The sequence below is a fragment of the Excalfactoria chinensis genome, chromosome Z, assembly GCF_039878825.1.
Source record: "Excalfactoria chinensis isolate bCotChi1 chromosome Z, bCotChi1.hap2, whole genome shotgun sequence".
Classification (NCBI taxonomy): domain Eukaryota; kingdom Metazoa; phylum Chordata; class Aves; order Galliformes; family Phasianidae; genus Excalfactoria; species Excalfactoria chinensis.
In genome coordinates, this window is record NC_092857.1 from 1,142,729 (window position 1) to 1,169,400 (window position 26,672).

At 41.6% G+C, this 26,672-nt stretch overlaps 1 protein-coding gene across 4 annotated transcripts in view; it reads left to right on the forward strand.

Moving 5' to 3' along the window:
* The window catches only part of DYM (dymeclin), a 134,121-nt gene that overhangs the window by 56,700 nt on the left and 50,749 nt on the right, over positions 1-26,672 (forward strand). For 2 of the 4 annotated variants that reach the window (XM_072359971.1, XM_072359970.1), the window contains 4 exons: positions 4,207-4,332; positions 9,877-9,990; positions 11,319-11,413; positions 25,284-25,448. In XM_072359971.1, the coding sequence (XP_072216072.1) occupies positions 4,207-4,332; positions 9,877-9,990; positions 11,319-11,413; positions 25,284-25,448 (500 nt within the window). The remainder of the gene's footprint in view (positions 1-4,206; positions 4,333-9,876; positions 9,991-11,318; positions 11,414-25,283; positions 25,449-26,672) is intronic. The other 2 variants (XM_072359973.1, XM_072359972.1) reach the window with 1 other exon arrangement.

Below are 26,672 nucleotides of genomic sequence, written 5' to 3' on the forward strand. Positions count from 1 at the left end.
ACTTGTCATTGCTAATACACTGCTGACATCTTTTTGTGATCTGCTTGTTTTCATTGGGCTTCTAGGTAGGGATGAGCTGCAGCAGGCAGCGAAGAAGAGCAGTCTCAGCTGCTTTATAGCACGTGCTGAGCCAGGCACAAAGAGGGATGGGAGCGAGGAGTTAATGGACAGCAAATCTATGGTCTCACAATTTCAACCCTCATTTTGCAAATGAGATGAAGGGGCAGGAGTGCGGGGCTGCTTCCGTATATGGCTATGGTAAGGCTCCGCACTGCCACGCTCCATGAAATAATCACAGGAAGATGGAGAGAGTGCACAGAAACAGTTTTTTGCTTAAAAAAAAACAAACCCACACACCCACACACAAACCAGCAGAACTGTGAGGGCTTGCTGTGGGAAACTCAGAAAGTGAGCTGTGCTGAGTTAGTCGGAAAGCTGTCTGAGCACTGTGTGGATGTGTCAGTGTCTTTACAGGGAAAATGATGTCCAGGAAGGACTCAGCCTGCTGGGAGGCACGGTAAGGACGAAGCCTGGAAGGTGAATCCCACAGCTTAGAAAGATGGGAGGAAAACAAACTAATTCAGAGGTGAAAGTTGCTGACAAAGCAGTGGTCCCCTTGAGCCCAGGGTGGATGACTTCTTGGAGGACCGTGGTGTTATCAGGCACAAAACAGTGGGCTGGCTGGGGTGAAGTGCACAGGGCTGTGATATGAGAGATCCGGTCAGTGTTCAGCTGAACTCTCATCTAAGTTTGAGGGATTTGGGGGGTTGTGCTGTGTCACTTCCTTCAATACCTCACAGTGATGTCTTTCTCTTCTTTTTCCTTGTATAATTCTTTCTGGGCTTGGCACTGAGGAAGCATCACTAGCTGATGTTCTCTGGCATTTCCAAGGATTTTTAAGATATCTTTGCATTTCTGAAACATCGGTTTAATTTGTAAGTTGAGTCAGTAGTTTCTAACTGGTATAGTACGTTGTTTCAGCTTGTTTCTTGCCTGGCATATAAATCTACCTCTGTCATTTACATGGAAACACCTTTGTTTTCTCGCTATCTTGTCCGTAGCGCAATGTATCTTCTTTCCTCTTGTAATCTGTTTGGTAGAATGTAATAGAACATTTGTATGTCCTCCATAACTTAGAGCATATCAATGCACATAATTCCATAAAATAATTGCTAATAGAGATGTTTGTGTCTGGAAATCACCTACCCTGTTAAAAGTACTTGCAAAGATTCTCCAGGAAATGGTGGCACTGATGAAATAGGGGGCAATTAGCTCATTTCTTCATAAGCAGAGTAGCATGGTTTGTGGAAGGGAGAATGTTGAGCCTTTTCTTGTTGGCAGGAACACGTACAGCTTCCAGTGTCTGTTTTTACCTGCCCCTTGCTTAGGGGATTAAGAGGGGTTAGTGGTGGCTGTGTCTGGCTGGTTAAAAGATGCTCCTAATGAAACAGCATTAGTAGTAATCCAGTAATGATAGTTAAATGATTCTCAATTAAAGGGCTTGCAGAACAAGTAGTAGTTGTGGAATGCTTTTTTGCAGTTTCACTCAGAAATCATTCATTGGAGGGTATGACTGGAAGGTCAAAAGCTTTGGAATAAGGAGTTGCATCATTGTATTTTTTTTATCAAAAAAAATGAACCAAACAAATAAGAAGCAAAACACTTATTTGCATGGCTATTCCTGGATGTAGCCCTCATCTGTGTGGAAGAATGGGATGTGGGAGTTTTCTGTTAACTGCAACTGCTAATGTGTATTGCTAGTGTGCATAGACACACACCAAGTGTGTCTAAACAGGATCTGCCCAATGCTTGACTACAATGTGCCCGTGCATAAGAAGATGGATATTAAGTTTTAATGCACGTGTGTGACATAAACTTTGTGATTTAATGTATGTCCATACCATAAAAGTGTAGAAGTGCATTTTGGTTTCGAATCTAGAAAAATTATAGTGTAACTAAAATTCTAATTTCTTCTTGCATTTTAACTATTTTAAATCCTTTCTACTTAAATGGTGGCTTATAGAATCATAGAATGTCCTGAGGTGGAAGATAATCCATAAAGATCATTGGGTCCAACTCTTGGCTCTACACAGAAATCAGACCATATGGCTGAGAGCTTGTGGAATACTTCTTGTTTTCAGAACAGTAACACTTGTCCTAAGGGAATGTACACCTCAACGCATCAGTGTACAAAGGAAAAAGTGCTGGTGGAATTTATGAACTGTATGCATTTATTTGGTTTTCACTTGGAAATGGCGGGTAGTTGGTAATTTGATTCTCTGATTTGCCTTTTTCAGTTTGGTCCAGTAGTTTGAACATGAGAAGTTGTCTCACTGGTTACTTTTGTGTATTGTTTTGTCCTGTATGCAACTTACCACAACGCTTGGACTTGGAAATGGTGTTGAGCTTACGCAGTGCAGAGCTCCATGAAATTAAAATATTTCATTTGGGAATAGCTTGAGCAGTGGGCTGATGGAGCAACGTTTGTATCCCTTCTCAACATGGCTGTGAAGGGTCTGGAATAACGTTCTATGGGGAGTGCTTAGGGGAGTGGGACTGTTCAGTCTGCAGAAGAGGAGGGTCCCTGTAGCACCCTGCAGGGAGGTTGTGATGAGGTGGGCATCGGCCTCTTCTGGGTAACAACAATGCGAATAGAGATAATGGTCTCAGGTTGCACAAGGGAAGGTTCAGGTTGGATGTTAGGAACAATTTCTTCTCCCAAAGAAGCAGTGATGCAGTGGCACAGCTGCACAGGGAGGTGTGGGGGTCCCTGACCCTGGAGGTGCTCCAGAACTGTGGAGATGTGGCACATGGGGACGTGGTCAGTGGGCGTGGTGAGATGGGCTGGGGTTGGACTTGGGGGACCTTGGAGATCTTCTCCAACCGTCATGATACTGTGATTCTCTTCTATCCAAAGAAAAATGGTTTTGCTACACACCAAACACGTACTCCAGGAAAACACAGTGTATACTCTCAGGAAATGTTTGGGAAGAATCCTTTGAATATGTGAAGGAAGGAAGTTTGCAATGCGTAAATATTTTTTTCTCTACTTTTGTTGCAGTACTGCCTTGCCGCTGGCTAAAGCATCTGCCAGAAGGTTTTGTGACTTGCAGCACCTCACAGAATCACAGAATCACTTAGCTAAGCCTTATAGGTTTTGATAGAAACTGTGTTGTGTGTTTAATACGTTCCAACTGTTTTGGGACTTGTTGACTGAACAGAACATTCTGGTAACTTCAGAGGCTTATGCAGCGCTCGGCACTCTGGCCTTGCACCAGAATAGGTTTCACATGATTTATCCCGCTTCACTGGACTTGTTTTGAACAACCGAAGTCTGTAGGTGTCTAGAATCTTCTTGGACACCATTCTGCATCTCATTCACTATCTTGGAATTGGGAGTTGTCTCCAGTTCCTTTTTCCAGGGCATTTTTGCAGTGTGGGGAAGCCACGTACTGAGCTAGTGGAAAGCTAATTTCCAGTTGGTAAGACGACAGTGTTTGCATCTGGATTAGCTTTAGCCTAGCATTCAGGTATGCTTGCAGTTGCGATTTGTTTTCATTATTACTGCAAGACTTTGGCTGAAGCTGTTCATCCTGGTGGAAATGTTGCAAGACCTTGGGCTGAACTCTCAACAGAACGTCAGTTCTCGTTGGCTGCACACTGTCTCAAATGGGAAAAACAGGCCTTTGCTAGTCGTAACCCAACCCAAACTGGTTCTTGTCTGGATTATCTCCACACACCAAAATGGGATCTGAATTTCAGGTCACCTCAGCTCCAGTATGCCTGGCTGTGTTTGATGAGGAAAGTTATTTCGGACCAGGCTATGCTAGAAGAAGTTAGAAACAACTGTTTTCCTGTTTGCACTGCTGAAAATCTTGCTGATTTTCCCATAGTCTAGAGGGGAACTCAAGCTTTCAGAGCCTGTGATAACTACTATGGCTGGAAATGTAATTTATTAGAAGTTGGAAATGCCGTGTCTCACCACAAAAAAAATTTTGTATGGACTTTCTTGTGGAGACCAAGTAAGAAAGACAGAAGGTGTCTGGATGCTGTACGTCACTGTTTAGGAGTGGTTATTTCGAGAGGGAGAAATCACTGTGATTGTTGTTCAGGTTGGGTTGATTGTTGGGAGATTTGGAGTCTCCTCTTTTTATTGTCAGCTGTTTGTAAGACTCAACTAATGCACACATTCCTCCTTCCCTAAAGGTTCTGCCAATTCTTGAAATTCTGTATCACGTTGAAGAAAGGAATTCACACCATGTCTACATGGCTCTCATCATTTTGTTGATCCTCACCGAGGATGATGGCTTCAACCGATCCATTCACGAAGTGGTGAGTTGCTGCTTTGGTAAATAAGTCTTGAGACCTAAAAATCTTAATTTGTAATTGTAAGTGTGCAGCGACTGTGGAGTGAGGGACTGGGGGGGCTATGGAAGGGAGAGAGAAACAGAAAAGCTCTTTTTATTTCTCTTCAAAATCTTTGCTTAACCAGTTTGATGCAGCTGAGGGAGGGTCTTAGTTGGAGGTTTATTTTCCAAACAGTTGCTTCCTTACTTGGCATTTCTTTTCTGTCTTCCTGCTAGATTAATATCTACTCTACGTTGTCCATATAATATCATCCAAATGTTGACTCTCTGTGATGGGCCTTGACCATCTGTGCTGGAGAAGACCTTGGATAATAATGTTCTGGTTCCCAGATTCTAACACTGGGATAATACAGATGTCTGCACTGATTATATTTAATTTTTTGACTGGGACATAGAAACTCTCTTTTGGGGTTATGTAAAATCAATGAAATGCAAAAAGCTAGAAGCAACTGCCCTCAAATAAATTTCTAGCCTGACTGGGAGGTCATTGGTGTTTTGTCTTAGTGCCAATGATCAGACCTTAATAATACGTATGTTCTGAAATGTCAAGAGTTTTATATAGCTCTGTATGTCATAAATGGAGCTTGGTGAGGGCTTAGGGTACAGCAGACAATTCCACCCCTGCCTTAGTCTGTTTCCTCATTGTCCTTCATTCGTTTCAGTTGGTTTACATGCAGTCTCAAAAATTCCTTGCTGGATAAGTAAAGTGGAAGATTTCCCTAATGCTGGTAATGAGGATCCAGCCATGGAATGAGAACTTAAATCAAATGTCCTTGTCCTGTTTATGCTTGCCATCAACCACTAACACTGCCAATGTATTTGTAGTGTAATGTGGATGTTATTTTACTACTTCCGTTTCAATTACAAAAATATCTGGTTCCTTTTACCATGCACTGATTTGCTCAACCCTGCCTTTGCCTTTTTCTACTGTCCTGTTCGTTTAATCTGTTTTACTTCAGAATCTGACTGCTTCTTTTGTATTCCATGGCTTTTTGTCTCTACTACTCCCTCCCTGCTGAGGCAACATATATCCTGATGGCTGATATCCTTTCAGCCATAGTGCCAAGTGCCAAGAGGCTGCCAGTTCTACAGTTGGTGAGGGTGGCTGTGAGCTAGATTTGTGTCTCTGTGAGCTTCTTTGTCACCCTTCTTCAGAATAAGGTGTGAAAATGAAAATATTGGGCATAAAATGCTAATGGATCACTGTGACACTGCTGAGGGCAGTTGTGGAATAGCATTAATTCTTCCAGTGGTTCTCCCCTATTTCTTAATATCCATTTTCTCACCTTTTATCATGGTTCTGTGATTGACTGGACATGTTTCATGCCAAAGCAGAGAACAGACTTCACAGAATCATGGAATGAATGATAAAATAACTTAGATTGAAGATCTGAGATCACTTCAAGGCAAATTGGAATGCTGATCCACCACTGCAGTGCTTGCCTTAGTGATTTTGAAGGCTTTTTTCTTTCCCCATGCTCAAGAAAAAGAGCTGGTCCCCCTTCCTGTACTCACAGTCACCCAGATCAGCTGTGGTATAAATAAGAGTTGATGACTACAATTCTAATGATTGCTTAATTGATAGGAAAAAAAGCACGTTTTGTCAAGCTTTTAAAAAGTTACCTTCTTGGTGAATGGATATATTGGTCGAAGGATTGCTTGCCAGTGCCTTACTTTGTCTGTAGGAAAAGGATACAAAACCATACTGATGCATCAGTGCCCCTTTCCCATTTCCCTTTGAAATGATCTAAATCCTCGTTTCCAGGTGTTAGTGACTGAGCTGGTATTCTAAAAGTTCAATGTAATGGAAGTCTTTAGTCTCCTGCTTTCCTAAAGAGTAACTCCACATCTCCTAAAGTCCAAAGGGGTACTATAGAAGGAGAAAATATTATGAATGGAACTGGGAAACTGTGTATGTACAGTTGTCAAATGGGAACATCAAGTTACACAAGCAGAATGAGCTCTTACTCACTGGAAAGACTGCTCAAACTACAGCAGGACTTTTTTGCATCGCTTGGCTGAAGAATGAAAAGAGAAGAGTTTGATGTATTTTACTTCAACCTGGTTTTCTTTCTGCTGCTATCTATCCTGTGTAATGTTCATATAAATATCCTTACACACTATTTTACTTTCACCCACATTTATTCATTGATTTCTAAGATTAATTTTAGTAAGCCCAATTTTATACGTCTTATGATTATACAAGCTAGTAAAGAGCTCAGGAAACCACAGAAATTCTTTTTGGCTGCTGCAGCATTTGTCTTTAAATTGATTCTGGTCTTAACTGCTGGAAACCATGATCCAAACCATCAGTCCCACCGTGGCTTCATGAAGTTGGGGCCCTGGAACCACGGAGAGCTCCATTTCTTTCATTAATAATAACTGAGTAAAGAGGTAAATGCAAGAATTCCCAAAAGGGATGTGCATTGGAGATTTTTCTTTCCTGATTTATGGAACTGCAGATATAAAAAGATCAGATGTTGCTATAACTTTGTGTAATACTTGAAGTGGCAGCAACCTGTAGCACTGCCACAGTGCTTTGTGCTGCAGCAGTTAGCAACGGACTGCAAAGCACAACTTAACTGTGCTTATGTTTATTCTGCTAAGAAACAGTTCTCAAGCCAGTCAATAGGAAAACAAGAATCTTAGTGCTCAGGATGCAGAGAATTGAGTTCCTGTTCTTTTGGTCCCTGTCTTCTGCATGGTGTTCAAAAGAGCATATGATCAGAACCTCTGTGTTTTTTGTCTTGTAAACCGAAGAGTTTGTTTCAAGTGTGGCATTGTTTTCATGTGGATGATTTTGAAATTTGAAATACTTTCACATTTCATTCTTCTGGAACCAGTTGCTTTTGCTTTATGAAATTACTATTCACATCTAGAATAAGACCTATGGAAGTCTTTTTTGTTTGTTTTTGTTCTTCTTGGATTTTGTTTTCAAACCTACAGACTATGGGTTTTGGTAAAGCGTGCATGTAGTTATGTCTTGAATATTTAGTGTTACTGTCAGTAGGATCCAGCCAATAATGAAAGATATCCCCTTGGAGCAAAGAGAACCTACTTCTTTGGGATCCAAGGGCAGAAGGTGGTGTGTTTCAGAGAGTGTGACACAAAGCAATTAAACTCTAAACGCTCAATACCAAGCACTTTTATTCCTATGGTGTTTGAGTGCCTTTTGGATCTTCAATAAAGGCATAGCACCAATGATCTATCAGGCATCACAGACTGCAGCACAAATCACTTGTTCAGTTCATGGGGTTTGGTGGAAGGAATGTACTCTGTCTATGTGTTAAACTTACTGTGAGAATTAAGGCTGCTGACTAGAAAATAATTTGTGCAAGATGCATGCTGTCATATACATCCTGCTTGAAATATGAAACGTCTTCGCTGCAGCTCAGCACTGCTGAGTAGCATTCTGCTGGCTGATACAGAGATCCTGGTCTTGCCATAAGAAGCCTGGGGAGAATTCATAGAATTATGAAATCATTAAGATTGGAAAAGACCTCCAAGATCATGGAGTCCAACCCCAAGCCATGCTTGCCATGCCCACTGAACCACTCAGAGCCAAGGCACATTGGCAGAAAAGGAACCAAGATCAACAAGTCGATTAGAAAGGGAGAGCAAGAGCTTTCTTGCTTAAGTGTTCATTTTCAAGTTCAACCTTTAATTTTCTCTCCAAAGAAATACATCTTACTTAATGTGCAATGAAAAGTGTGATGTTAATATTCTGCAAGACTCCCGCATAGACCACTGACGTTCCTCTGTACAAAACTGATACCTAAAAACTAATGGTTGCACGATGTAAAGCTCAGCTGTGCACACTGCACATGTTTTTCTGTAGCAGAAGATGATTAGTAACCATGTGCACAAGGATTAGGTTTTGCTGGTTTTGTTTTTAATGCAGCAAGTTAGTACAGCTGTAAGGTTATTCACTGGATCTTTGCCTGTCTGTTTGGACACAGACACATGAACTGATATATTTCAATGTGCTACATCCATTAGTCCCTTAGCTTCTCATAAAGAAGTAGATTATGAACCTGACGTTTAAGAATAATGTTTTAATATAGGGAGAATCCCTGTTAAATTTTGGTTACAAGGGGATTAAGATTGTAACTCCGTCCAGAATGTTGGTGCTTGTTCAGAAGTTGCTATAATTTGGGTCTCAATAGGCAGAGACATTGGGATGGTCATGGCAGGTCATATTGCGGCTATAGATAAAGTACACGCTTCTTTAAAAGCACCTGCAAAATTTAAAAGAAATGAAAATGCGAAGTTTTGTTGCATGTTGACCCAAAATGAGAATAAATGGGATAATGTGGTCCAACTAGAAAATGTAAATCCTCTGTTGGTTGCGTATCAGAAAGTGGTGGTGGGATGGAACTGGCAAGGAAGGCAAACTGAAAACCAGAGTAAATAACTTCAAGTACTGAGAGGTATCAGCTGTGGGATAGCTGGCCTGCTGGAAGGTGGGTTGCTCGACTCGTTTACAACAGGAGTCAATAAACAAAGATTTTCACTACAGGCTGTAAAGACCAATGTTGTTTTGGCGATAACATGGGATAACTCAATTCTTTCCAGTTCTTGTACAGTTCTATGATTCATAACTTTCACAGTAGTTTTAAAACCAAGTCAGTATTTGAATGTGTTCAGTGTGTGTGATACTGTGGGGAAACATCAGCCAGTGTTAATAACTAATGATTTGGCTTTCACAGATAAGGGTATTTTCTGTTTGTAGGCTCCAGCATGTCCTCTCTTTGAATCCTCTGTAAAACACCTTTGCATTGGTTTATTCCTTGCCAAAATACATCCTTTTGCAAATACACCAGCTGAATATAAAGGTACTTCAGTATGGTTTGAGCAGATCCAGGCTCTGGGCTGAATTGTAGAAGCTGGGTTAATGGGTTAATGGAACAGGATGAAAGGCAACCATTCTTATCAGTCATCCAAATAAGGGATGAGAAGGAGGAATACAGTCAGAATTGTTTTCATGTGACATTTTGACAACAGTAGTTAATGAAACTGAACAACGAGGTGTAGGTTTTTAAGGTGTATTTTTTTTCATTAAACATAAATTTTTGACAAAGCATACTAAAAATATCAAAGACAAGAGCTTTACAGAATGGCAGTTCTTTGTGAAATAGTCCTTGCTGAATAAATGGTTGGTTTGACCCAGAATAACCCTGATTTTATAGGGGAACTTTGTCCGTGTTCTTAGGTTATTTCCCATTTACTATTTTTTATCATTTCTTGAAGGCAGGATTTTTTTGGTATGTGCTTACAATACTACTCCAGATTGGTTGCTCATAATTCTGGGAAGAAGAACTGTGTTAATTCTCCTCTTGCACTAAGCTCTCAAGTAGTGGTAAACTTCAATAGTGAAAAGCACGGGAAAGTGTGAAGCTCTGACCAGATTTACAAGGCCATCAGCTCGGTGAAGGGAAAAGAGAATCCGGAGACCTACCTGTGTTCTTGTTCAGGTCTAGATGCTGAGCAGCTTTTTTCTTCTTTTCAGATATTGAAAAATATCACTTGGTATGCTGAGCGTGTCCTAACAGAGATCTCACTTGGGAGTCTCCTGATACTCGTGGTGATAAGAACCATCCAGTACAACATGACACGGACAAGGGTAAGAGTTACTTTGAGTGCTTATGTACATGGTGAGCTTCTCTAAGTTCAACAGCAGGATTTTGCTCTCAACAGGATGTGGGATTTCTCTTCCTTCTGTTGCAATGAGTTGGAATTGGAAGTTGTAGGAGGGAAGAACAGCCATATTAGCAGAGCACAGTGTTAGATGGCTCTAATCTTGTAGGATGTTTTCTGTATTATCATTCAGTTCATTGGGTAGGACTCTCTAAATTCCGTAGTTTAGGCACAAAACTGTTTATCAGGTGAGAAGAAAAAATTCCTTTGTTTTATTGGGGAAAATGATTGCTTACTGGTTCTTTGCCTCTACTCCATTACTTAGAAGTGGGCTGTTCAGTTCTATGTATAGTCAGCATTCTTATGATGTAGGACAGCCACTGGGCCAGCAGGGCATTTTGATTATAGAATCTGGAGTCTGTAACACTCAAGTGTAAATGTATATTTTAGATCAGAGTAGGGAAAATAAATCCCTTATAGGTGTAATTAAACACTGATGTGTAGAGGCTGGTCATGCTGATGGCTCAAAACAATGTATGAATTCTTGCCAAATTTGAATATACTGAATAATATTATGTTATGTTATTAATAGTACCACAGCAAGTCATATGTGGGTTCAAGATTTATTTTTTTTCTCTTTTGAGCAATGGCTCAGTCTGTGTTTACGTGCCTGCAGCCAAATTCCATTGGTAGTGATGGTTCCCATCTGACTGAGGGCTCTGAGGTTGGGTTCTATGAAAACCCTTGGCTTTGATAGGTCCATCACTTAGGTGCTCCTCTGGACAAGTGGCTTCTGGAATTCTAAAAGGGGTGCAGAAATGTTAAGTGTCATGGAATAATAGTTGTAGTAGTACTATCGTATAGTAATAGTATCACATATTAAGTAATAGTAGTAGCACAGTAGGGTATATGGAATGTTTTGAGGGAATTAGTAGAGAAATGAGATACAAAGCAGGAAGTGTTGAGATAAGGCTACAAAGTAGAGAGAGATAGAGGAGAAGAAGAATTTATTTCAGTATTTATTTCCCCTGTGATGTTTTGTAAATGAATTTGCTAAGGATATGTAGGCATACACATATAGGTGTGTAACTACACCCTGAAATCTGTATCAGATCACTCTTACAAGCCTCATATCTAAAGAAAAAACATTTAAAACATCGCTGCATGTGTGCACTTTGTCATTCTCCGGTGAGCTTTTGACCATGGCCTTTGAAACAATGGATGTCAGTCCTCTGAGTGGCTTCCTGCAACAGATGTCACCACAAGTAAAAAGGACAGTTTGATGTGTTGTTTTTTCTCCTTTCTTTCTGGCAGGACAAATACCTGCACACCAACTGCCTGGCAGCCCTAGCCAATATGTCAGCACAGTTCCGCTCGCTGCATCAGTACGCTGCGCAGAGAATCATCAGGTAAATATTAAACTTCTGAAGCAGAGTTCTTAAACATCTCCTGAAACCTTGCTGAATTCCAGGAGCAGAAGGGCTTGAATTTTCTATGCCGTAATGATGGTGAACTTAATAGCTGAAGTGATAACTGAATAACTGAAGAACAGCACAACTTATTTAATTTTCTTTTTATTTGGTTCTGTTCTGAATGCATAAAAGTGCAAGTATGTCTACCTGAGTAACTCTTGTTTTTGTTTCTCATAACACAAAGCTCAGTAGCAGCCTTAAAGCTCAAAGGTTATCTTGAATTTCTGTAAGTTACACTTATTTTAGTCATGCATCACATTATAGGAATGCATTCTGCTGGCAGTCAAGTGCTATGCAAACTGGATTTGCAACACGCTTTACTTCTTTCTGCACATTTGACCAAAGATTTATTTCTTAAGTCAGACAGAATGTGGTGGTTATTTTGCGCTGAAAGTAAGGACAATAAACCCTTCATGATACCTCTCACATGCTCTGCTTCTAGAGCAGGGCCATAGCAGGGGAGGAAGGTACTGGAGTTGGTTCTTCCCATTTTTGCTGTGCTCCAGACCCTGTGTGAAGGGAGGTATCACACATGGGGCATCCTGCTCATTCTGGCAGCCAGCCCTGCTCCGTGCTCCAGGGGAAATTGGGAAGGTCCTTATGAATGCAATCTGGAATAAACTTTTGTAGCGCTTGTCAGTGCAGACAGCATGCCAGAAATAAGTGAATGATAACTGCGTGCCTGTATGCTTTGTAAAGGACTTGGTTAACAGAAAACACAGCTCATTCTTAAACCTCTCTAGTTTGGACTTAATTCACTCCTAGTCCCTTCTCCTTATGAAATGCTTGTTTGTGAAAGTATCAACTGCTCATCAGTATGAACGCTTCCAACATCTTTTCTTTGTTTGACGCACACATCCTTCTAAAATCCTGTGGCAGTGGGTGTTCAGAACATGGACTTGGGCTATTTTCCTGCTACATATCTCAGACATCACCCTACATACCTGCACTCCTCATTTCTCAAATCAGAAGGGTGGAATTTTTGCTTTCCAAGCTCTTGCAAGCTCTGAAATCATAGCTCTTCCCATGCACTTTGAACCACTTCTCAATATGTCTTTGGGGCACGCCGACCTTGATGTTTGACACCTGTCCACGACCCCAGGGAGGATGTGGAACCTGATGAAGTTCTCTTGCACTCCTCATATGCAACATTTCAACAACCTGCCGTGAAGTTGGTGTGCCCTGTTCATCATCTGTCTAAACATGCTGAAATACGGCTGCAGCATTGCTGCTTGTGAAGGAACTGTGCTAAAATTTGTATGGAAGATACAGTTCTGGTGTTATTGTCTGACACAGCAGCTGCTGGCTGCCAGCAGGATTGGCTGTATTGTTCTGGAAATAATGCTGGAGTAACGTAAGGATAGGTACAGAAAGTGGATATTCTCATCAACAGGAGAAGGAAACTAGAAAGGCAATGTGGTATACATCATGTGCAGTATAACACTATTGCATAGTTCAAAGATATGCAATTAGAAAGCTGTATGTCTGAAAAACAGGCAAAAAATGGCCGCCAAGATTGTGATCTAGTTTGTCACAATAATTGTGATGGATTGCTTGTAAAGCTAAAGACCCTTCTATAAAAACACATTAAAAGCAATAGGAATAAGTATTTATCAATGCATACAGTTTATTAAAGATTACTGTTTTGAGGCATATATTCTTCCTTTTCCTACCCTACAGAATCACAGAATTGTAAGGGAGCTCTCAAGATCCCCGAGTTCTTTCTTATTTGGTATTGTGTCACTACTATTAAATGTAGCCAACACTGAAGGACCCAACCTGCTCTATGATCTCAAAGCAGACTATACTTTAGATTGTCTTTCTGGTTCTATCATCAGAGTGCAGACATCTCTGAGGGAATAAAACACAGCATCCTGGATTAAAAGCTCTTTCTGTGAAGGAAGAACCTATGAAGAGTACTTTATCATCGGGTATTTAGGGATTTATGTATTTTAGGATATAACACTTAACTTAAAATCTGTTTAGCAATACAACTGAATGGGTAGTCACCACTGGAGCCTCACTAGCTGCTCTAGAGGTTCCATTCTTCATGTGAGAAGTAATTCCATCTCCATGCAGGCTTTATACTAATCCTGTTCTGAGCAGAAGTTGCAGTTGTTTTAAATTCTGAAGACAACTTTTCTGAAGGAAGGAGTGGAGAATACTCGATGCAGCGTGCTCCGTAATGTTAGGTAATTTGTCTCACATTCCAGCAGGCATGGGAATGGACAGATTGGTGTGAATTTATCACCAGCATGTGCTGGAAAGAAAAACAGATGTCAGAGATGCTTTATGACAAGAAGCAGGGCAGCATTCATTTCAGGTCGGATGTCCTTCCCTATAGATTGCCATGACTTCGTGTTGTACACTGAAATCCTTCCTCTCTGCCCACCGTTAGCACTGATCTGTTGTTAATTACACAGAGGTGTTTTATCAGCATAGTGCTAAGGATGTTGTGCTGCTCCGCATCTATCCTGCCTGCAAAGTGCTGATGTTTGTGAGACTGGTGATGTCAGCTGAACGATTTTCCTACGTCTCTATGGCTTCGTCTGTAGGAATGTTGGCTGCTTTCTTTGCAGGCGCAGAGGTTTCTAAGCAGGACCACTAGAGGCTGCCATACACCTCACTAATTAGGCATGCACAGTAAGCATTAAATGAATTTATGGTCCTCATTTTCCCTTTTTTCTCACCCTCTCACAACAGCCATTTACGCACAGGACTGTGTGAGCCCCTGTGAGTGATTTATCAGCTGCACTTGTCTCCACTGAACAACTTCAGGAAATTAAAAAGCGTACCAAAAGATGGCACAGTTTTATCCATTGCGTGCTCTTATCTCTTTGACCATCCTGGAGACATGGTACATATTGCTCCAGAATCAGGTCCTTTAGGAATATAAGTGCATAATATTATTTGAAACTACACCCTTTCAGCTCCAAGATGGTTTTTAATGGAGTGTAATCTGGAATTGAAATGTCTGACTTTCAGTAAAAAGGTGTATTACATATGCACAGTGTTTGATAGTAATTAGGGCTTGGACCAGATAACCTTTAAAAGTCCCTACCAACTCAAATGGAGATGTTATTCTACCATTCCAAGTAGTATCAATCAGCAAATTTAGTTCTGGATGAGAAAAAATTGTACCAGGGTTGGTGCTGCAAAACGAAGAATGCATAGGAAATGAGTGCAAGGTGTATTTCCCACAGCAATGCTCTTTTAATTTGATTTACTCCTAAAGAAGTTTCTGGATTTTAATAGTAGGTGCACGTGTCTGTGTATTTATATCACTGCATTTATATTTCTGCATTTGAAGCTGTGTAGCTACACATATAAATATGCAGTAATGCACATCTAGACTCCAGTCATTTTGGGTTTATCAGCCAGTTTTCCATGAAGGCCTTAATTGCTTTAAGTAAAGTTGTCAGAGTCCTGTAATACCTTCTGGGATCACAGCTGTAACTTGAGATTAACAAGGGAACTACAGGAATGTTTGCTGTGAATTTCCTTCAATCTTTATAATATCGAATCATTTCAGTTTATAGAATCATAGAATCATTAAGGTTGGAAAAGGCTTCTGAGATCACTTAGTCCAACCATCCACCTACCACCATTATTGCCCACTCAACCACATCCCTAAGTACCACATCTACCCTTTCCTTAAACACTTCCAGGAACAGAACCCCACCACTCCCTGGGCAGCCTGTGTCAGTGCCTGGCCACTCTTTCTGAGAAGAAGTTATTCCTAATACCCAACCTGAACCTCCCCTGGCACAGTGTGAGGCCATCACCTCTCATCCTCTCTCTGTCCTGTCGCTGGTTACCCAAGAATGGGTTTGGCTACGATGTAAATATGAGCTGGATAAGCTATAAATTCAGATTTTGTTTAGATCAAAGTGTTCTGGATTAAAAAGTTTAGTCTTTTTCTTTTAAAGTTTCATTGACCATCAGGTCAATGAAGGACAGGCTGCCCAAGGAGGCTGTGGATGCCCCATCCCTGCAGACATTCAAGGCCAGGCTGGATGTGGCTCTGGACAGCCTGGTCTGGTGGTTGGCCTTCACATAGCAGGGGGGTTGAAATGAGATGATCATTGTGGTCCTTTTCAACCCAGGCCATTCTGTGATTCTGTGATCTTCATGGCATGACACAGCTTTGTGATATTCCTGAAATAATATGATAAGAGTGCTAGACCTCTCAGTGAGCATTCCTTACACCCACCTTTTTATAGGCTGTATGCGATCAAATTAGTTGGTTGCATCACCAACTGTCACATTATATTGCTCTAAAGAGAGCGTGTTACTTGCCTGCGTTTTCCCCTAGATCATCAGTTGCTGTTTTTATAAATTAGAGACAAGGAGAAAATTAGTCATTTTTCATGTCTTGTGTTTGGCAGAATGCTGATGAGTTTGCAGTGTGTTTGATAATCAGGACTGCTGTCAGTCTTTATGGCTTTGGGGGAAAATTGAAGTCTCTCTTGACTTCACAACTTGATTTCTAAAGCAAAAAAAAAAAAGTACTATCTGAAGAGTTTCATTCTGTGGTTGATTCCTTAGCAGTGAGTTGCATTGATGTGGGTTTGGAGGTTGGGGTTGTGTGGTTTTTGTTTGTTTGTTTTTCCTTTGCTTGTTTGTGTTGCTTTATGTTTACTCCAAATCTACCCTTTCTTCGGGCAGGATCTCTGCATAGAAGCAGCAGACGTTTGGGTTGGACAGGCACTGCTTCTTCAGGCAGCCCTTCTGCAAAGAAGGCAAAGCACTTTGCAACAGCAGGACACGTGTGACGTGACCTGCTGATCCAGGGGCCAAATTAAACCAAAAGTTCTGAAATTAGTAATGTGCAGAAGTGACGAAATTAGAATTTACCAGCCTCTTCATCAAACTTCTTAACGCTGGCAATAATGAGACATAATTGCTGGCTCGAAACTCCCCAGCCTGCTCCCAGGTAGGAAGATGAATGAGTCCCTCCCCGCCGCGGTTTGCACTGATCGTTCTGGTTTTCCTGCCTCTTTGTGCCCTTTGATGTTCAGGTGCTTTTGGGCAGCCCTGTAGCATCCAGCTTCCTGTAGAGCAGTGGGGCAGTTGGTGCAGAACACCGGTGCAACCGAGGTAACCAAATTAAAGGAATTTCTTAAGGAGAAAGACTGGAAAAAATGGTCAGGTTGCTGCAGAAATGCTTCAGAGCCTTTTGGCTTCTGATTTGATTTCTCTTTCATCATCAACAACAACAAAGAAAGTTGCTTCTCGTTTTTAAACGTTAAAATTTCAGAGCTGTCAGAGCTTAATGAGATGTTTGCGTGGAGCAAAGTGAAATAATGAGCAGAGTATGCAGCGTTTCTGTTAAAATCATATTTCTGGCTCCTTGGCTTCTTTCTTGCATCAGTGAAATGACTGGTGTTAAGTCAGAACTGCTTTCAGATATGACGTTTTTTAGGACTGTTCTGAATTTAAGGGTGTGACTGTTGGACCCAATGAGGCACTGTATGGGAAAAGACAGATTTCATAAATGTCAGCTTTCAGTTTTCAGTAACCAAGAAGTAAGGAAATTAGATGTAAGACATTAGCAGGAAAGAGTAATAGTGTGATAACCAACCTTCATATTGACTCACACAGTAGAAAACTGTCCTTTCTTACTTTTCCATTGGTACTGCTGTAACAGAGCATTTGTGTTGCTTGGAGCTGCATGGCTTTGGGATGCTGTGGAATGTGCAGGTTTGCATTGTCCCATACATGCTGGGAGCTGGACTTCAATAGCAGCTTCTCAGTGAGACCGTGAGAGCAATCCATTGGTGGCATTTGCTACCTGCTAAATGTCTTTGATTTTAGCACTAAACTCTCTTCAGACTGGAGGGCTGCAGAACTGATAGGCATTGCTTCAGAAATAAGAATTAGAAGCCTTAAAGACATTGTGCTTTTAATGCTTTTCAGCTTTGGAATAGTTTGGTAGCATTCTAGGTTAGTGGAGATCCTGTTGTTACCTAATTTGGCTGTAAATGATTTTCTATTTCCAAGAAACAGCTTTAGAAGAAGATTTTTTCTGCAGGGTGCAGTATGGTACAAAAATGGGTAATCCCTTTCTTACAGGATGTAAGTGAAAACAAATGGCTTTTCAGCAAAGGGCATTCATGGTATTTCCCAGGTATGATAGTATGAGAGGGGATGGTCTAAAGTCGTACCAGTGGATGTTCAGGCTGGATATTAGGAAAAAATTATTCTCCAAAAGACTGGTCAGGTACTGGGCATGGGCTGCACAGAGAGTGATGGGGTCACTGTCCTTGGGGGTGTTCCAGAACTGCAGAGATATGGCACATGGAGACATAGTCAGTGGGCACAGTGGGATGCGCTGGAATTGTGCTTGGGGATCATAGAGGCCTTTTCCAACCTCATTGGAGGTTCAAGAATCTCTGGAGTGATTTTGTTGGGAGATAAAAGCAATTTGTAAAGATCTTGGCAGTGTTAAATAAAAGTGGCATATGCTGGCTTTGTTAGCAGCTTGTTGACCTAGATGAGCAGTGGAGAAGATGATAAGCTGATCAGCCCTGCCAAAATGGGGAGGTGTCATTGCAATTAGCAGGAAAAGCTGTGACAAACAAGGGGAGACAATCATTTCTGAGATAAGGGAAAGAGAATATCAGTGTCAAATGTCTTGCTGATAGCAAAGTAAATATAAGCTACTTTTTAAAAGGAATGAAGCATGCTGGTGTGCATTGTGTGTAGTTGTGAGCAGACGTAAAAACGCTGCATTAAGAGAAAGAGGAGTGCTCCGTGGTGTTGGCCTGTTTGTGCTGGGGTGTGACATATGGAGGTGAGGCTTTAGGATGATGTCAGCTGTTTCCAACATGGAAATATCCTTGAATTGGATGTAAGCCTGGTGGGTCCTGCTGGGACTCCTGATGGGACAGTAATGCCATCATTCTCCATCTGGCATGAGCAGCTGAGCACCCTGCATGCCATTAGAACTGCTTGGGACCCCTCAGCACCTCCCCTGCCATGGGCTGGCTGCTCCCCCAGCTCAAACTGCCCAGGGCCCATCCATGGCCTTGGGCACCTCCAATGATGGGGCACCCACAGCTTGGGGCAGCAGTGCCGGGTCCTCACCACTCTCTGGGTAAAGAATTAGCAGAAAAATAATTGGACATAGAGCTGCAATTCATTGAAGTCTTGTTACACGTTTTATCTAACACTTGATAAGAAGCAAAAATGAGAAAGCTATCAGTGTTATTCCAGTCCTGCTAATGCAATTCTGACTTCTTCTAACTGGTCTGGAAAAAAAGAAAATCAATACTCTGAAAACAATTACTGAGTTGCATTCCTCTGTATTTTTGGGGATCTTGGGGATCCGTTGTGAAGTGATCTTTATAGTTTTTACAATTTAGAAAGTTCTTTCTGTACCAATAAACTGTCCTCTGCAAGGTCTGAGAGTTTAAAAACAGAAGGGAATGCTAATAGTCTTTTAGAAGCTGTTATCTGCAGTTTTGTCTTTGGTACTTCTTATAAGGAACACTGTCCCATAAATACGTTCCATTCAAAACAAAGTGCAGAGTGACTCAGGACAGTAACGTGCTCAATCCTGTCCTGTGTCTTCAGTTGCAGGCTGCTTGGCTCATCGCTGCTTCATTCAGGCACAGCAGATACTATTTCCTTTCTAGAAATCTTCTCTCTGGGAAGAAAAACCTGCTAGCTACAATCTAAATGATGAATGAGCAACAAACTGAGAAGGGCTTGTGTCATAGTTAAAAATCGTGCTGTGGCTTTAAGTGGGCATTAATATAAAAGAGCATAGCACTGATATAAGATAAAATAGCGCCAATTTTCAATCATGGATTCTGTTTTTGTATGGCTGCTGCTTATTTCACATTATAACCGATGCCATTAGCCATGGGTAACACTTTCCTGGTTTGCAGTGTCTCTTTCCTGGTGTGTGAAGATGTTTTTTTGCAGCAGACCTATACAGCACACAGAAGTTTTGCTTTTGGACACCGTGGCTGTGTGCATTTTCAGGCAGGTTTTTGAACTGATTTTAGGAGGATCCCATCCGAGTCCATAAGAAGCTGAGTCACGGTACTTCCCGCCACCATATGCTTTTACCTTATTTTGCATGGCTCAGAAGTAAAATGCTGCTCTTGAAAACATCTGACACTTTAAAATGGAGGATGAAACTCTAGGTGCGAAAGAAAGGATCAGGATTTAGCTACTTTAAAGTGCAACTGGTCTTTAAACCGTTGAATGACTCAACCTTTTTAATGGTCGTGGCCTACAGCAAGTTGAGGAAAGAACAGGCTTTTAGGAATAGTAAATACACTTAACTCTGCGATGAATAAATAAATTGGCTATGAAGCTGTGTAGAGACATGTCTCTGTAACTCATTAATTGCACTCTTCAGTCCACAAATAGCTCTTTCACCGAATACCACAATTTACATGGGCTCAGACTGGATGGATCCCATTGTGCAATGGGCGATGGTTCGGGTAAGCAGTGCTGCAGGCCCTCCTGCTCTGCCCTGCAGGTTTCCTTCCATGGGAGGTTTGCAGCTTCACGCAGACTGCAGAGTTGGAGCTGACCGTAGAATCATTGAGGTTGGAGAAGTCCTCCAAGACCCCCAAGTCCAACCCCAGCCCTCCCTTTCCATGCACACTGACCTTGTCTGCAAGTGCCACATCTCCATGATTCTTGAATATACGTCTTCTAAGGAACGGCTCATCTGAGTGGCAGAAGACTTCATTCTGTGTCATTCTGTGTCTTGAATGCTGGCACCAATTAAACACTCCCATCTCTTTCATATCTTTTTTGTTAAGGGTCATTAATTCCTTTTGTCTGGTCCTAATGAAAAAATCCCTTTGTTCTTTCTAACACAGCTTCATCTGTACAGAGGTGATTTGTCTATCTGTACAAGGATTTCATACTTATGATTTGATTTACTGTCTATTAATTACCTGCAGGATTTGTTTTTCATTCCCTTGTCCTCCTTCACTATAAATAGTTCTGTTTGCAAACCCAGTGCTCCTCTCACAAGGCCTTGGTATACATTTGGTCATCACTGTGTCTCATTGGAGCATGGGAACTTCTGTCTGTGATGCATTATCACACACAGTCCCTTCTGAAGTATTCAAATAATGCTCATTCTTCTCCATTCCATGTTTCAAGTACTCCAGTATAGACTGTGAAAGGCCAGTGTGATCTCCTGCATCCCCAGCACCAACTCCAATAGTATGTTAAGTGTATGACGGGAAAGCTTGGGGGGTGAGGGGAAGGGGACTTTTGATGAGGGCATGTGGTGACAGGACGAGGGGAAATGGTTTTAAACTGGAAAAGTGTAAATTTGGGTTAGATACTGGGAGGAAATTCCTTACTGTGAGAGTGGTGATGAGCTGGAACAGGCTGCCCAAGGAGGTTGTGGATGCCCCCTTCTTGGTAGCATTCACAGCCAGGCTGGATGGGGTTGTGAGCAACCTGGTCTAGATGGATGTATCCCTGCCTACAGCAGTGGATTGGAATTAGATGATCTTAAAGGTCCCTTCCAACCCAATCCATTCTATGATTCTATGATCATCATGTCATAAATTTCAGAATGCTAAACAGAACTGATAATTTGTCCCATATCCTAATCTTGTGTTGTAATTTTCTGTTGGCAGGGAGGCAAGCCTGCTTTTGCTGGGTTGCATTTCTTCTGTTTGTGCTATAAAAAACAACTTTAATAATATCTTAGGCAGAGAACAAAACAGCCGTTCTTACAGATCAGGTAATCAAGTAGGTTATTGTTACCTTCTCTTTAGGTCTGAGTGGGTGTAGAATGCATTTTTGTTGCATTTGTCTTTGGGAACATAAGAGTAATGACAAGTAGGACTCCTGGAGTATAGATTGTCTGACATGAACAGGACTAAAATCTTTGTGGCACGTCACAACATTCTCCCTGCATGTACTGAGGTAGTTTGGGAGGCTGACTACCATGTGCTGAAGCTTAATTAGCTTGTTCTTCATTGTTTTTTATAAAAACGATTTCATGCTGGCTTCCCCATAGGGTCATGTTGTAGCATAACTCCCTTGTGAAACTCCAGTGATTAAGTCTTCAAACTTAGCAGAAGACGTTTTGTGGTGCATTTTTAACATCCTGCCTCAGAAACAATATGACCTAGATAGTTAATCAGGCTTAGCAAAATTGGCTTTTTTTTTTTTTATTGCTGCAGATTAATCTAGTTTCTCTGAGCTAATGCATATGGTATGTATGTCTTCAAGACCGTCCTTTTTCTCAATGATGTTGAAGATTTATAACCTTCATAAAATCTGGCGTGCACCAAGAGAGGAAGATTATGAATTACAGTTACTTAACCATTATTACTGGGAACTTGTCTTTTGAATCTTGTATATGTTGTTTCAGACTACATTGCTTTTACGGAGGGCTGAGTGAATTCCGTGTTTCTTCCGTACCCTGCCCAGTCTGTTTCATTTCCGTGCTGTTAAAAAGATACCGGCTTGGTGCTGCTGATGTTTTTGTCTGATACATTTGTTTTAAAATTTCAATTGACTTCAGTAGGGAAAATATTCACTTTCTGGTTTAAGTCAATGAGGATGGCAGTGGCACTGCATGAGTCGCTTGGTCCTCTTGTCTTGTTCGAGTCCTTAAAGTTTGGGTTAAAAAACTGCTGCCAGCATATTGCCAATCCCACCACTTGTTTTGCTCTGTTTGTTTAACTCAACAACTCTGTTTTGAGTCTGTGAGTTTATTCTTCTGTACCTCTCTTGGACTGCATGGAGTTCAGGTTAAGGATCTGAAGTGATGTGGTCACCTAAGCCAACAAACTTGGAAGTACCAATGACAGCTTTCTCTTCTGACAGCGCTGTGTCAGATGGCTGCTGTGCAGCCCACGTGTCCTGCTTCTACCTCATCATTCTTTGTTAGGATTTAACATTGCTTCCTATTGACAGATTTAATTGGTGAGTGATAGAAAATGCATCAAGTTGATGGACGGGTGGGACTTCCTTCATGTCCTACGTGCAACAGGTTAAGGTGATACTTTGGCCACAGCATGGGACTATTCAGGGAGACTCAGTTTTCATAGAATCATAGAATCACCAAGGTCGGAAAAGACCTAAAAGATCATCCAGTCCAACCATTCAAGGAGGAGCTGTAGGCACCTCATGGCCTTACAGCCCATCATGGCCTTATAGCTCCTCATGGCCCTACATCCCCTCATGGCCCTACAGCTCCTTGTGGCCCTACAGCCCCTCATGGTGACCTACAGCAAATTCTCTTTAGGAAGAGGTTTATTTTCTCTAGGAGTGTTGCAGCTGACTGTGATTGAACTTTATTTGATGTTTTTTCAGTGTTTCCGTATTTGCCAAGTGGTATCCAAGCTTCCTCCCATCTCATTTTATATCTTGTTGCTGGGCAAGACTAAGCAACACGAGGGTCAGGCAGGGAAACATTCATGCAGCTGCCAGAAGGCTGAGTAGGAAACAGTTGTTAAGCTATAGGTGGCTTATGGGTCTCATGGATGTCAGATTCTCTGTGTCAAAGTTCTTCAGGTGTAAACCCCTGGAGACCTCTCAGTGCCACGTTCTGACTTCCGTTACCCCTCACATCAGAGCACCAATGAGAGATTCCATCAGCACAGCTGAAGACTTGGGCTGAAGCTTTGGTTTGATCCCATCCTAAAGATGTCAATCTATGCCAATGAATTCCCATTGCTATCACACTCTCTTCCAACCAGTTTGCACTGGGGACTCACAGATGACCTGATGGTAAAGATGGGCATTTATCTGGTTGTGGTTGCTGTCTCTGTAGCCTAGAAAGAATTGTTGCTAACTTGGATTTCAGTTTGGATTTAAACATTTAGGGGGTTTCTTTTGATTGTCACTTAGCAGTGTCTGTTAAATACAAAGAATGTTCAAGGCTTAATATGGGGCATGTGGGATTTCTTCTTTAATAAGTTTAAGTGCGTAGAGAATGTACCTATAGTAATACTTATGTATTAGAAGAGGCCTATTATTTTCAGTGCCTCAAAAGATGGGAACCAAAGTTTGTTAGGTGGAAATACATTTATACATATATGTATATAAAGTATTATCATCTTGGATAATTCAACCCTGTTGAATGAACCCTCAATCCCAGACATTTATAACCAGACACCATTTTGTAGCTATTAGAACTTGACACTTCTGTAATGTTTTGTTATCAATATTCAAAGTGTTGATCACACTCTTTGTTAGAGGAGATAGAGATTTCTTTTGGAAGGGGGTTTTACTGCAGGTTTGGTCCTTGGGGTAAAAAAAGTACATAAACAAAAGTACACACTACCATCTATCAAATATAATGTTCTTTAATGTCTCTTCTTTAGATTTGTTGAAGCTGTGATGTAGCTAAAGAAAGGATGTAATGCTGTAAATGCTTAGCCTTTCGTGTGCTGTATCCTGTGGCTGTAATACAAGGCAGCAGACAGCTGTACAGGGTTGCACTACTCATGGCATCAGTTGAAGCTGTACCTTTCAGTAATTGGAAGGAGGGACAGAATCCACAGCCTTGCTCTGCACTGTCCCAGCAGAGCATGAGAGCTCTGGGCTTGTTTGTGCTGGAGAAGGGAGAGCTTCAGGGAGGCCTCATCGGAGCCTTTGGGTACTTGAAGGGAGAGTTCAAGGCGAGGTGGGATGGGGCCCTGGGCAGCCTGAGATGGTGGTTGGCAATCAGGTCATGGAAGAGGGATAGAACTAAGTGATCTTTAAGGTCTCTTCCAGCCCAAGTCATTCTATGATTGTATGACACTGTGGGGAATTCTTCCTCCCATCACACACTGTTCCCATTCATTCTGCCAGCTGAACCCAAATGTGATCAGTTCACTGAAAGATCAAGTTTCATTCTAATGAGAGGGAAACTGTTGGCTATGGAGGGTATACAGTATTAGGGGATGAAATGGATGGAATGAGATTTTTACAGCTTGAAATACTGTACAGTTTTTCTAGTAATGAGTAGTAAAATACTTGATCAACTAAATATAAATAGATGTGATGGTTTAAATCTTCAAAGCAACAACATTCTCAAAGATGATCTTTAATCTTTTGGGCTCTGTGGGCAGCTGGAGGGGCAGCTCTGTTTTATTATGGTGTTCTGTAAAACATTCCCTGTCCTGTCCACTAATTGGATGTTGCACTGCTCGCAGCATGCTGATAGCACTTAGAGTTGTGGTCAGAGAGAGATATGATGCCTTAAGAGATTGCATCCCAGTGTCTGCTTCCCTACTTAAAGTTAGAAGTCCTAACTTTGTTTGCATAAAGCAAACAGTGTGTTCCAAATCTTTGTGTTCCTCGACTTTCTCAGCACAGGTAGGTGATTATTTTATCCTAGTAGTGAATGCTATTTAAACCAAACCAATTAGAGATGTTGGTACTGTTAAAGTTTTAGGTTTAGGAACCTGCTGATGGCTCCTGAGACTCAATTGGTCTTGTACTCGTTATTTGGGGATGGGAAATTTATTGGTTGAGTTTTAACCTACAAAACTGAAATGAGGGTTTTGATTCGCAAAGGAGGCTGTAGACTGGAAATCAAGTGCTGATTTCTTTGTTCCGAGGTCAGTGAAAGAGATGAGTCCAAGGGCACTCCATACAGGAGATCCTTAGGCTGCGGTGGGGTCAGCACTCAACCAGGTAGGAGCATCCTCATGCTCATGGAGAGCTGGCCCATCTATCTCCCAGTGTGACAGGATGCTCCATTGCTTTCTTAGGCACCTTCCGTTGACTCTTGGCACAAAAGACGGATAACATGAATTAGCTTTCTTAAAGAACAATACCTCTCTTTCTGTTTTCTCCCCCTACCCTTGTCTTTCAGTTATACCTGCCGCCACTTGCGGAGATATGTCTATGTCTTGGACAAACTGTATTTCCCCCACTCGCACTGCTCCACGCTGCAGCATTGCTTCTCGACCCTCAGTGACAATGGAGAGGAACTCTTGTCTTTAACTTGTTCTCACATTCTCAGATCCTATGCCGCCAGGTTATTAACCTCTGCTCTGCACTTACTGCATGCTGCATGCTCCGTGCCTGCTCTGTGCATGTTCTGAGTGGCGGGTGACGTGGAATGGGGAAGGGGTGCTTTGTGTCTTTATGGCATCTTTGGTATGTGTCCTAAAAATGTGGTAGAAATGGATATTCTCATTCAGAATATCTGTCGTCTGATAAAGACTGAGCACAAATTCTGGAATTAACACGTGGCTTTTGGAAGTGATAAATCCCTTTCACGCTAAGAGTGAAAATACTTCAGAGTGAAACCCTTTTCCAGAGCTGTGATTCACGAAGCTTCAATGCAGTTGTGTATTTTGTAAGTAGAGCAGCAGTAGAAGCTGTCTTAAATGTGTCCAGCACTTCCCTGATGCCCGTTGTTTCAGTACCACTGTGTATAAATCATTTTTCAAGAATGGGAATGATGAAGTTTCATTTCGTGGCACTTAACGACAAATTAAGACAGGTCTGCTTTTTGATGTTATCAGTTTTGCTGATACCACACGAGAAGAAGAGCACGATTCCATCGGCCCACGCTGATAACATGAAAGTTCATGATGCAGAATTGTGGATGCTCCACGAAACTGTAAAATACAGGAGGAATTAAATGAATTCTAGGCACAAAACCCAAATGTTTCCTTTAAGGTGTTTGTTCCAAGTAAAAATTGATTTTCACAATTTCACTGCTGATGCTGACGATAATTATTTTAAACAAAATGCCAAAAGATTTAGGAAAATAAGGAAAAAGTTGCACGGCATTGGAGAGAGGATGGAAAGCACCCAGCCTGGAAATGCATCTTCCCAGCTAACCAGTGCACAATAGCGGCAAACCACACAGTGAACATAAGTAAAACCAGCTTGATTGTCAAGGGAAGGAAATGTTGCATGCGAGCTGAAATAGCTCCTCTGGTACAAAAGGAATGTTACAGTGGTACTTAATGATGGAGAGTTACACTGGGGGCTCTGAACGGGAGATGGAAATCCCAGGGGCCTTCTCCAGTTTAGTTTGGAGCAGTATGGTATGAAAGCAGGCAAAATCCATCAGATTTCAAAGGTGTCATTTAAAGATGAGTAATATCAAGGAGGGCAGTTCACACCAAAGTCTTTGTATGGTGGCTTTATGGGTGAAGGCAGCACTGATAACTCTGTAGCTGTTTTCATATAACAAGCTTGTGAGGTTCGTAGAGCAAAAAGTGCATCTGGGTGCAACCCCATACTG